This window comes from Alligator sinensis, unplaced genomic scaffold, assembly GCF_000455745.1.
Source record: "Alligator sinensis unplaced genomic scaffold, ASM45574v1 scaffold12_1, whole genome shotgun sequence".
NCBI classification, from domain to species: Eukaryota; Metazoa; Chordata; order Crocodylia; family Alligatoridae; genus Alligator; species Alligator sinensis.
In genome coordinates this window covers 2,434,327-2,446,274 of record NW_005841973.1, presented here as the reverse complement: position 1 = coordinate 2,446,274, position 11,948 = coordinate 2,434,327, and the positions used below count along the sequence as shown (strand labels likewise).

General features: G+C 58.5%; 1 protein-coding gene across 1 annotated transcript in view; it reads right to left on the bottom strand.

Moving 5' to 3' along the window:
* The window catches only part of FBXO41 (F-box protein 41), a 35,263-nt gene extending 32,915 nt beyond the window's left edge, over positions 1 to 2,348 (bottom strand). The window contains exon 1 of the mRNA XM_025200706.1: positions 1,574 to 2,348. Within this exon, the coding sequence (XP_025056491.1) occupies positions 1,574 to 2,301 (728 nt within the window). The 5' untranslated portion in view covers positions 2,302 to 2,348. The remainder of the gene's footprint in view (positions 1 to 1,573) is intronic.
* Between the last annotated feature and the right edge of the window lie 9,600 nt (positions 2,349 to 11,948).

The following is an 11,948-nucleotide window of genomic DNA, read 5'->3' as shown; positions in this document are numbered from 1 at the left end:
GCTGCCGGGGAGCCAAGTCCAGCTGCCACACCAGCAGGACCAGCCCCAACCACATCATCCCAGTACGTATCACTGCATATATGATCTTTTCATCATTTGGACCGAATGCCTGGACTTGCTTGTTGACTTCCACCACGGATTCAGCAACTCCTACCCTTCCACCAAACTCTCTTTGCATACCCCTCCACCAACATTGACTTTCTGACTACCACACTGCACACCTGGGATGGCACCCGACAAACCACCCTATACAGAAAACCAATGGACCGCCACACGTGTGTCCACAAAACCAGCAACCACCCCAGACACACCAAGAGAGCTGTACTCTACAGTCAGGCCCTTCAATACAACCTTCCTGATACCCACCTTATCAGCCTGAGGAATGCCTTTATCTGGCACGGACACCCCAGCAGAGAAGTAGATCACATCATGGAATGAGCCGCACAGATACCATTAACCAAAATATTAAACACAGTTGTCCCAAGGGCTGATACTTGATGAACTCCATAAGTAACCTCCCTCTCACGTGATAGTCCCCTGTACAACACCAGCCCCTAACATCTCCCCTTGCAGCCCTTGGGCTGACCTCTACCTTTTCCAGCTCAAGTGATAATTTATCATGAAACCATTCCGGTTTGGATAGGCGACGAGTGGGAAACTTAGATACCCTGATCGGTGGGAGGGTCTTCACTCCCAGGAGGGGAAGGGATTTCAGGTGAGATGAGATGGCAACAAAGGAGAGGAAACTGCTTCATTTGGAGCACTTTAAAACGAGAAAGGGCAGACCCCTGGACAAGCTGCTGGGGGGAACAGCCCAGCACTGGGCTATTGGACGTGGGTGGGGTGGCCGTTCTCATCTCTAATGTCCGCGGATCAGATTAAAGTGGCCTCAGCAGGACCCCTGTCCTCATGCAAGATTGGACGTTTGCATGGATAAGTAAAGAGCCACAGTTGCGTGAGATATTCAATCTCCTGCTTCAGCATTGGAGCTAACGTCCAACAACTAAAGCCAGCAGAAGGGCTCCCACAAACCGTGCGTGAAGCCAACAGGGCAACTTCTACTGAGCCGAGGTGCTGGCCCATGATGATGGCATGCTGGCCTTAGCAGGGTTTCTGGAGGCTAGCTTGCACACTTACACAACATGCATGTGCATGTACACGTGGCACTGCCACGCCGGGTCACACCACAGGTGCCTCCAGCCCGTTGTCGTGTCAGTGGCACAGAGGCCGAGGGGAAGGGGATTTACTCAGGGCCTGTCCAGACTGACCCGTGGCTCTCCCCTGATACCTTTCAGTATTCAGTGTGCTCATTTGGAGACTGCAGCCCAAACTAGGCGGTTTCATACGTGTCCCATGTCAATTTGCCCAATCCCCTTTGGACCCTGATTAAATTACCACTCTCCCCGCCGGCAGCATCCTGCGGCACGCGCATATCTATGGAAACACACTCGCACCTGCACATTCACAGACGCGCATGCACAGTGACACGGATGCAAGGCCATGCGTGCACAGGACAAGGAGGGGAGCATGCCAGGGAGCATGCACCCTCCGCCCTCCCCGCAGAGAGACTCACTGTTGCTTCTGGGTCAGCTCCTGCTCCTTCAGCACCAAGTCCTGCTTGAGAGACGCCAGCATCTCCACGCTGACGTCCACCTGCCGGGAGAGCTCGGTGGCCCGGTCCTCCAGCTCCTGCTTCTCCCGGCTCAGCCTCACGCTCTCCTGCTTGGCTTTCTCCAGCTCGGAGCTCTTCCGGTCCAGCTCCACCTGGAGCCGGCCCACTTGGGAGGCGATCTTCTGCTCCACCTCCTCCGTCAGCTTCTCCAGCCGCTCATCCACCTCCAGCTTCTCGAAAGCCCGGATCTTCAGGCGGGTCAAGCCTTCCTCGTAGACGGCATCCACCGCGGCTACCGCGGCTGCGGCACTGGCGGGGGGCGTGCCGGCCGAGCTCATGGCCTTGCGGGTGAAGATCTCGGTCAGCGGGATCTCGATCTCGTGCACGTAGCGCGGCGAGGAGGCCGGCTCCAGCTCGTCGGCCGGGATGAGGTCGCAGGCGAAGCGCTGCTCCTTGCCCTGGAAGGACGTGCTCTCGAAGTAGTCCCGGCGTGCCGCCGGGGTCAGCAGGGTGGTGTCGGATGCCAGGGGGAAGACGGCGGCATCGCAGATGCTGTTGGTTTTGGACAGGACGTAGAGCGTCTCATAGGTGTGGTTGTACTCCAGGTGGGCTCGCAGGGAGGACAGGCTCCGGAAACGCTTGTGTTCCCCGCAGCGCGGACAGCGGTACGGCAGGTCCAGCGAGGCCATTCCTCAGCTGAAGCCCCCCCGCCTGCCGCGCACCCCTCCGCAGGAAACCGGCAGGACCCCTGTCATGGTGCAGGCCAGGGGGCGGCAGAAGGGGTGCGGGGTGGGGGGCTGGCGTTGGGGGGCAGTGGGCACGGCGGGGCAGGGCGCCGGCTCTGCAGGTGCATCTCTGGTCAGGGGCTGGCAGGACGATGGGGCGAGCCGGCGGCACCCTCCTTCCCGCCCGAGGGAGGTCTGGTCAGCATCGGGCGGCTCCACGTGCTGGAAGAGACAGTGAGGTTGGCAGCGGTCCCCCTCCGTCACCCCTGCCCCACTCCTCCCTCCGCCCCATCATCTCGTACCTCTGCCCTCCTGCCTCACCCCCTGAAAACCTGCCCTCTCTCTTCCCCGCCCTTCCTGATGCCTCCACCTGCAGCATCATTGCACCCCAGGGAAAAGGTCTTCGAGCCCTTGCTTCTTCCCATGAAAATGCAGCCCGGCCGATGCACATGCCAGGTGTTACAAAACCACCCTCGCCCTCAAACGGCAGCCAGGCAGCTTCCCCAGGGCACTGGTTTCCAGTGGAGTGGACTGGTAGCAGAGCAGACAGGACCCCTGCGATAGGCACAGCCTGCTTCCCGGCATAGAAACACAGCAGCGATGCTACGACCATACAGGAACGGAGAGAGACGGGACGGTCCCTCATCCCCCCGAAGCCCACCAACGACCCCATGCCATCCAGAAGAAACCACCAGGCATCCAGGGGTCTTTATTTCCTTATTTCGACTCTCTACAGGGTTTGGATGCTGCCCTCCCCCAAAAGCGCTGGGCTCAGGGGCCCTCTGCATGACGGCTTATCCCAGGGGCTGGGAGCTGAGACGTATTTTGGCAGAGATGCTCTGGGCAGGAGTGCATGGCTGGAAGGGATGGGATGAAGGGCCTTGGGAAGCCCAGAGCGGGGTCGTCAGGGCTGGAAGTGGGTCAGGAAAGAAGGTCACTGGCAACAGTTGTGTGTGGGGGACACGCAATTTCCTAAGGCTAACGAGGCGAGCGCTGCCAGCAGACACGGTCCTTACCAACCTAAACGCCTCTTTCCTTCCAGCCCGGGGGAGGGAGTGTAATCAGGTGTGAAAGTGGCCAGACTCCCCTCCGCTCCTGCCAGCCAACGCCAGGGAGATCCCCGCAGTAGAAACTAGTCAGAGCCCATCACGCGCCCGCCCCGGACACGCGGGCTGTTTGCAGCTCCGTTTTTCCCTGCTCTGGGCACCGGAGGGATTTCTCTCCTAACGACCTCCTTGGAAACGAACGGCAGGGCGGATGCGTTAGATCAGCCCCGCTAGCCCCTGCGGCGCAACTGTCTCCTGCAATTACACGCTGGAGCACCCTCTCTGGCGCCCGGGCCAGGCCACGCGAGCCCGTGTGCCTGCCTGACTCTGGGGTCAGGAAGGATCGTGCTGTGCTGTCGCCGGCTGCAGACAAGCCCCCGCAACTCCCGGGAGAGTGTTTCCGTTGCAGCCCATCATAAGCCCCGACCAACAAGTGAAACGGGAGTTTGTGGCTTTTGCTCCGTGCCTCTATGAGATGCACTTTGGGGGTCACCTCCTGTGATCTGCACCTGCCCCTCGGTTTCTTCCTGCCTGCCAGAGCCACCTGCCAGGCAAAGAGGCCGCTGGCACACATGCATGGGCAGTAACAGGGCACTGGGATGGACTAGCCGGGTATCTTGTAGCCACCTGCCGACCTCTTGAAAGGTCCTTGAGGAGCAGGAAAGCAGAGGCTGGAGGGCTCCGTTCATGATACAGCACAGGCAAGGACAGTGAAACCCCCTACATGCATATGTAGACATACATGTGTACACACGCACACACACATATGCACCAGCACATCTCAACCTGAGGTGGTGTGAACACAGTTTGGTGTGAGGAGGTACACAGACACACACACTGAGCAATATGCCTGAGCTGGAGGTGATGTGAACACAGCTAGGAGCAAGAAGGTGTACACACATACACACCAACATGCCTCCGCTTGAGGTGGTGTGAACGCAACTAGGTGCGAGGAGGTGCACACACAGAAAGAGACACACCAATATGTCTCAGCCGGAGGTTATGCAAACAGGTCTAAGAGTGAAAAAGTACACATGCACACATGTGCATGCACTTGCCAATGTGCTTGAGGTGGTGTGAGCACATCTGGGAAAGGAAGAGGTACACGCATGCACAAATGCACGCACACGCTCACCAACATGCTGCAACCTGAGGTGGTATGGCACAGCTAGGAATGAGGTATACACACACACACACACACACACACGTGCATGCACAGACACACACACTCACCAACCTGTCTGAGATGGCGCGACCACATGGAAGAGTGAGAAGGACTTGGCCTTGGTGCCCTGTGCCCCAGCGCTGTGCCCCCTTGCTGACTCCAACAGGGCTGTGGGCCAACACCTTACACCATGCAATACCTGGCAGGTGACCGGCATGGCACATGCTTCCCCCTGAGGTTTTACTCGGCTCCAGCAGCACCTGAGTGGGATACCAATGCATGCTGAGGGGGCCGTGTGAGCGGTGGAACCTGACCCGAATGGCAAAGCTTGCTGGAGTTGGCCACGGAGAAGTCTTCAGGAAAGGCAGCGACCCAAACAGTGCTTGCAGAGGATGGACAATCTCAGCAGCATCAGCAGAGCCTCCTTGGGGTCCAATCCTCTCCCAGGAAAGCTTGATGGGAGCCCCAGGGCCTGGCCTGTCTTAGAATACCCTTAGCCTAACTCTAATGCATGCCCCTTTGTGTCCCATCATACATGACCTCAGGGAGGCAGGCAGCGGGGTGTGCTAAGGGGTGCCCTTCTCCGATACCTGGTGTGAAGCACCCCAGAAATGGCCTGTGTCAGGCAGCTTCAGGCTCAAGCACACGCGGCTGCTTTGCATGTGCAGGCGCCTAGCTAGCAGGAGGGCAGCGGGCAGGGCAATTAGCACGTGGGCAGGCTAACTAGCACAGACACTCAGATGCACTAATTAGCTGGCGGGCGGCACCGTGTAAACACAGCTACACCCCTCCCAGTGCAGGAGGCCGCATGCAGAGGGAAGCATGGTGTCTTTGAGCTCACCACCGCCTGGCGCAGCCAGCTTGCAGCGTAGACCTGCTCTTTGTGTCTCGGTGCCCCATCCAAGCCAGGGAGACCGCAGCCGTGCCTGGCCCATACAGGGGCTGTGACACTACAAGCATTAAAGAGCACAAAGCACTAAGTGACTGCGGTAACAGGGGACCCTCATGAGCTCTTTTATCGCCCTCAGCATCAATGGTAGAGTCCAGGGGAGGGAAGCCAGGGCTCCTGGGTTCTGCTCCCTGCTCTGTTACTGGTCTGATGGGGTCACTTCACCTCCCTGGACATGTGTACCCCATGCATAACCTGCATTCATCTCAGCTCCAGAATCACCACCTGTCCTCTTGGGACTGTTCTGACTCCTGCCCATGTCCATCACAGTGGTTTTGAACCCAGGCTCTCCTTAGGGACCTTTTAGCTGCACTCAGACGCATCCCCCCAAACGCACCACCCTCCTTGCACCAGCCCAGGCAGCGGGGACCAGCTCGAGACTAGGACGTCGATGGCTGTGGGCAGGTTTGTTATCGGCAGCGATGGCTGAGAGGCACAGGAGCAGCAGGCTGACGGGAGCCGGCAGTGCTAACCCGGCAGGTCCCGGGGAAGCGTTAAATGGCCCTGACGAGCAGAAAATAACGAGCGCACAAGTGACTGGGGAGCTCAGGGAAGGAGAGGCCAGGCTGACGGGCAGGGAGCACAAGCAGGGATGCAGGAGCTGCGCGAGCACGCCATCAGCTTCCCTCTCTGTGCAACCAGGGCCAGATTATGACCATCTTTCACCCCTTGGGGTTGCATGGGGTCTACGAGGAAAAGGCAAAGACACAAACCCTACTCTGAATCCCAGCCTGTGACCCCCATTTGAGCTCCAACAACATGCATTGCTGCAGCTGGACCTTCCCGTTGAACCCAGGGCCTCTAGCATTGCACACAAGAGCCCTAGCCCTGGGCCAACCCTTCCCCGCTCACAGGTAACACATGCAGGTGGCATTTCAGGCCCAGGACATATCCTTGGGGTCTCAATCCTGGACAAAGGCCTTCATGCTGTAGGGTTCATTCTGCACCCATTCCCCATTGCAGCAGTATCCCAAGTGCACCCCATGGAAGCAGGGCTGGGCTCCAGGCTTGATTGTCTGGTCATTGTTGGGTAAATGATCTGATATCTTTTATTAAACCAACTCACATAGTTGGAACAATTCTTCTTTGCAAGCTTTCAGGTATAAATACCCTTCACCAGGCTGAGGAAGCATCTGCAGCTGTGTGTACGTCCTCAGCCCGACGAGGGGTATTTATACCCAAAAGCTTGCAAAGAAGAATTGTTCCTACTATTTGAGTTGGTCTAATAAAAGATACCAGATTTACCCAAAGGACCTTTTAGACCAACACGGCTACAACTGACACCCCGGCAGTCGGTGAAATGAAATCAGGCCCCAGGTCTGCGCAGGAGAAGAGTCTTTCATTCGCATGGGTCTGCAAGTTGTTCCCATCCCTAAAAGGGAGAAAAACTCCAAACCCAGCAGAAAAAAATCACAAACAGAAAACCTAAAATGAAAGGTTTGGGTCTATCGAAGTATGAGGTTAGATCCAATTTGAAACCCTTCCATTTCCCTGGAACTCGTTTCCTTCACTTTTCTGTTCCCCAAAATGTTGAAATCAAGAGTCGTTTGGACTCAAGAAACCCATAAGGAAATACCGAACCGGGACGTTCCCTCCGGGGATTGAGTCAGGAGACGAATCAGAACCAACCCTGTTTTGCAAACGGTTTTGTTTCAACCGGCTGATGTTTTTTCCTGGAAGTACAACCCCGTGCGTGAGCTTAAATGTGACTGGAGCTGCAGATTGCCTTCTCCCCGGTCCCACTCACATGCTGACTTCCACCTGTTGGCCCAGTGCAATGCAATTCCCTCCTGATAACCCTGCCACAATCAGACCTCGACCCGGAGTATCTGATCGCACTTAGTTTTCACTGCTGACACAGGGCCCATTGGGAGGAGTCACCTTCAAGCTCCAGCCTATTCAGAAGAGGAATTAACCACCCGCGTGCGTTCCCCCAGCGCCTTTTGTGTCGACGGAGCCGGAAACGCGTTGCAAATGGAGCGAGGATCGTTCCACCCGCCTCCGCGAGGCAGCTGCATCTGGGGTGGAACATCACAGCTCTCACACAGGAGTCTGGGAGGGCAGGAAGGAAAGAGGTCCACCTCTCTGCTGGGGAGACGGTCTGCTCATCGCACCGGGGAAGGGATTTTGGTGGCTTGGGCTGTACCCAAATTAAACGGGCCCCACCTTTAGTTCTGATCTTGAAAGCTTATCTCGCATCACCACAACTGGTCCCATAAAACCCCCTTGCTTCTGGCTTTCTTCTTTGCAGCAGCCTTTCAAAGCTGCTCTCCTGCTCCCCCCAACCCCTCTTATCTCCTTTTCTCCACGCGAAAACACACCCAGATCTCTCTCACAGCTGCATTTCAGCCCCTCTCTCATCTTTGTCCCTCTCCCCTGGATCCTTTCCAGTTTCTCTCCCTCCTCGCTTGCTATCCGTGTATCATTGCTGGATCACAGGCCGCTCCGCAGACCTGTTTAATTGAGGGATTTCGCAGCGATGGCTGCTCAGCACAGATCTGTGTGCATCTCCTGTGCTTTCTCTTCCTGGAACAGATGATCCCAGCCCCTTCAGCAGGGGATATACAGGCAGCGAGGAAATGCAGCACAGCTCAATTCATCCCCTGCTGCCACCCTGCAGCACCAAGTCCCAGAGGTAAATCATGCCGGGCATGGCAGGGACGAAGCCAGCACACCCACTGCTATCCTGGACGTGGGTTTTGGTGACCTGTAACGCTCCAAAACTTTGAACGTTCAGGCAGAAACTCTAGCGATGAAGGGCTCTCCGCTTGAAAACCAGCAGGAGAGGGGATTTTATTTGACTTTGAGTCCAATGGGCCAGATATCTTGGAGAATAAAAAATGTACAACCCTATCCTTTGGTGGGGAAACACGAGAACTGCCATTTACTGGGTCGGCCCACCGTGCCCAGTCTCCTGCATCACGCAGCAGCGCAGAGCGGAGGCTGCAAGGGAGAGTGAACTGGGGATGACCAGGGTTTTTTCCCCCTCTTCCTCTCCCACTTCGCAGCCTTTAAGGTCTGGGAAGCTCTGATTCAGAGGCCGTACCCCTCACTCCCAGGATCAATAGCTACCGATGCCCCTTTCCTGCAAGAATCTGTCCAGTCCATTTTTGAATCTGGCTAAACCATGGGCATGCACCACATCTTGTAGCAATGAGTTCCACACTTTAATGACATGCTGTATAATTAACTTGCAAAAAACCCAGCAATATTTGCTGCATTGTGCAGCCAGATCTGACTCCTTTGCTGCTGGGATGGCTCCGAGGAGAGGTAAAAGGCAGGCCCCAGGAGTGCAGGGCTGTGTTCTCAGGCAATCATTTGCCAACATCGTCAACGCCTCACCCATGCCCACAGCACAACACCCAAAACACCAAGAACACCCCATAGCCACCAGTAACAGCAGGAGAGACGAGGGTGGTGCCAAGACCCAGCCACCCCTGTGACAAGGAAGGAGTTGGTTAATAAGCATGCAGCAAAGCCCCATCACCATGAAACACCTTTGAGTTTTCGGGGGAAAACAAGGTGCCGTTTGACCCATGCGCCATCCATTGCAAAACGCTGAGCTGGCAAGCAGCAGGCCCATAATGTGGGCTGCTAAGCAAGGGACCCTGAGCAGATCCAGCCGCTCACACAGGGCAAACCTTGTGAGGTCTGGAGCCAGGCAGCCGCAAAGCCGGCTGGGGGACAGAGACGGTGCTGGATGCAGCGCGTGGAATGAGCTTTTCCCGAAGGAAGTCCATGGGTCTTTCTCTGGGTCCAGCCCACTTGTTCCTGGTTCCCACGGGTTTGCCCCTGGTTTCCTGTTCCCTGGTTCCCACCTTGCTCCAGACTCCAGCCCTTCGGTCCAGCCCCACCATCCTCTGACAGCCGGCTCCTGGCTTAGCTTGGGGACTGCCCACCTCCCGGACCCGTCCAGCTATTGCAGCCTGCTCCAGACCCCCCTGGCCCGTGACTCTGGTCCAGATCCCTGCCCCTGTTTCTGACCCCCGCGGCTCGTGAGCCTACCCAGGGTGCCTATATCCCAGTCCCTCTGACTCCAGCTTCCCCATCTGTCTCTGCTCCCAATCCCTAGGTGCAGGGTCAAGCCCTGACCTGCTCATAACCCTGCAACAAGGAGAAGGGCAAGCATCTCTCATGCTGCCTCAGCCCAGCCACAGGTACCACGATGCCTCCATCATCTGCCCTCAGCCTGGCGCTCCGCTCCAGACTGCACAACACAGGCCCTTATTTTTCCACCCAACCTACCATGCACAGAGCAGCCGGAGGGGACGTGGTACCTCCCACCCCTTCGTCGCATGGCTCATCCTGAGGAATGAGGCCTGTCCAGGCTGCAGACAACCAGACAGACCCAGTCCCTGCCCTCCATCATCCAGGCAGGGATGGGGAGTGATGCTGCCCCGTTTGCTGAGTGGGGGAAGATGCAGAGGGAGAGTAGGTGGTTGCTCCAAGCTCTGGCAGAGCTTGCAGGAGGACGAGGGATCAACTCCCTGGGGATCGCAAGGAGACAACCAAAGGGGGCATGAGGAATATCCATGGGGGGTTGAGGGACAGCCAGGACCCTGGGTCAGATCCAGCCAGGCAGAGCCCGTGGCCCCAGCTCAGCGCCTTCACCCCACGCCCGACTTGCCACCGAAAGCCTGATGCGCCGCTCTCCGGAGACGCCCACTCCAGCCCAGGCAGCACGCACGAGCTGACAGCTCCAGGATTAGCAACGCAGCCTGGGCAGCCCACCCGCCTGCCAGCAAGGAGACAGCCTGAGCTCAGCCTCCAGATCCACCCCTCCTCGGGGGTTCGCAGGAGCTGATCCCTGGCAGCAGGAGAGGTTCATGGTGCACAGGGGCACGAGCCAGGTTAGGACTAGGTCCCAGCAGCAGCCAGCAAAGCGCCCATCCCTTCGTCAGCCCTCACCCCGGGGGGAAGGAAGACACCGAGGATGGGTCATGCAGCCAGCTCCTGATGCAGGTGTCCCTGCATGGATGCCTCTCCTCTCCCGCCGGCCCCTGGGAGCTCTGCCTTAACCCAGCGCCTGCCACTGCCACCTATGGGCCACCCTCTCTGTGCAGCTGTGTGGCACAGTCTCAGCCCCAGCGGCTGGGGAAGGGACCCCCCCCAAGGACAGGGATGCGAGGAGCTGAGATCGGGCCCCTCGAGGATTGCACGATGCCTCCTTGGTGGAGCATAACCTGCATCTCCCCTCTCCCAAAGCCCTGTTCAGGCCCAGCTGGGCCTGTGGCCATGAGAGCTACCCTCAGGGCTGACCTACGGCTGCACAATTTCCTCAGGAGCCCTGGGAGCATCATCGTAGCCCCGCGCCAGGCTCCGGTCCACGCACCAGCCTGGCTCCAGAGCCTCAAAGGCCGTGAGGGTGACCCCAGGGCTTTGGGAGCATAGCCAAGGCTGGGCAGCCTTCAGTGCCCTTCGATGCCTCCGGCCTGAGCTTGGAAAGGCCTGGTCGACCCAAGACGCCCTGAGAAAACGCCCCCAGCGGCTTTGGCTCTCCCGTCTCTGCAACTCCAGACCAAATCGACTCGCTGCACGCGCCAGAACAGGCTTCCCATCCAGCCCCTGCCACCTCCCGTGTCTGTGCCAGCTGTGCGGCCTCTGTGGGGCGGAGGGCTGTGAAAGCCCTCCTGAGCCCAGACAGCGACGGCAACCTGTTGCACGCGCCGGGGGGAAAGGGCCGCGTCTTTCTGAGCGTCGCGGTGCTTCCAAAGCAGCTGAGCGGGCGTCCGTCTGGGATGGGCTGCAACGGCATCTGCATCCGTGCGCGGGGCTGGACCAGATGATCCTGGACTTCCCACCCAACCCTAGGAGCCCGGGGGCGCGAGGCTGGATACAAAGACCACATTGCACGCTGTATCTGACCCCTTGTCATCAACGCCCGAGGTCCCCCTTGCTTCAGCGCCATCCCCGCAAGCCCCTGCCTCCATCGGTGCGGCACATAGTTAAACAACAGATGCCTTGGGAATTTCAGCTCGTTAAATCGCCATAAAACCCTTGCAGTGAAACGCCCCGTGGCTGGTCGGAGCCGCCGTCTCCTGCCCCCCCCGGACGCCCTCTTGCCTGAGAACAACTGCCGGAGAAGTCCGCGCCGCGCCGTCCGACTTCGCCGGTGGGCACGCTCCCCTCCTCGCGGGCCCCTCGGTGCCCGGGACGGTCTCGGGGCCCCAGGCCGGCTGCTTGCAACAACCAGCCGGCCCCGGTCCCCTCTTCGTGTCGCGTCTGGGCCCCTCGCAGCCCCCCGCGCGGCACAAAGCAGGCTCCCTGGGGCTCAGCGAGGACGCCAGCCCCTTGGGAAGGCAGATCGATGCGGGGTGGGAATAAGACACGCACAAAAAACCCCTTGGGGGAAAAAAAAGGCGTCCTTTGTGCTGGGAGGATTTCTGGCTCCGGGAGATGCTGCCGGGCTGGGGCAGCCGCCCGCCGCGCCGGCCTCGCGCTGGGCTCGGGG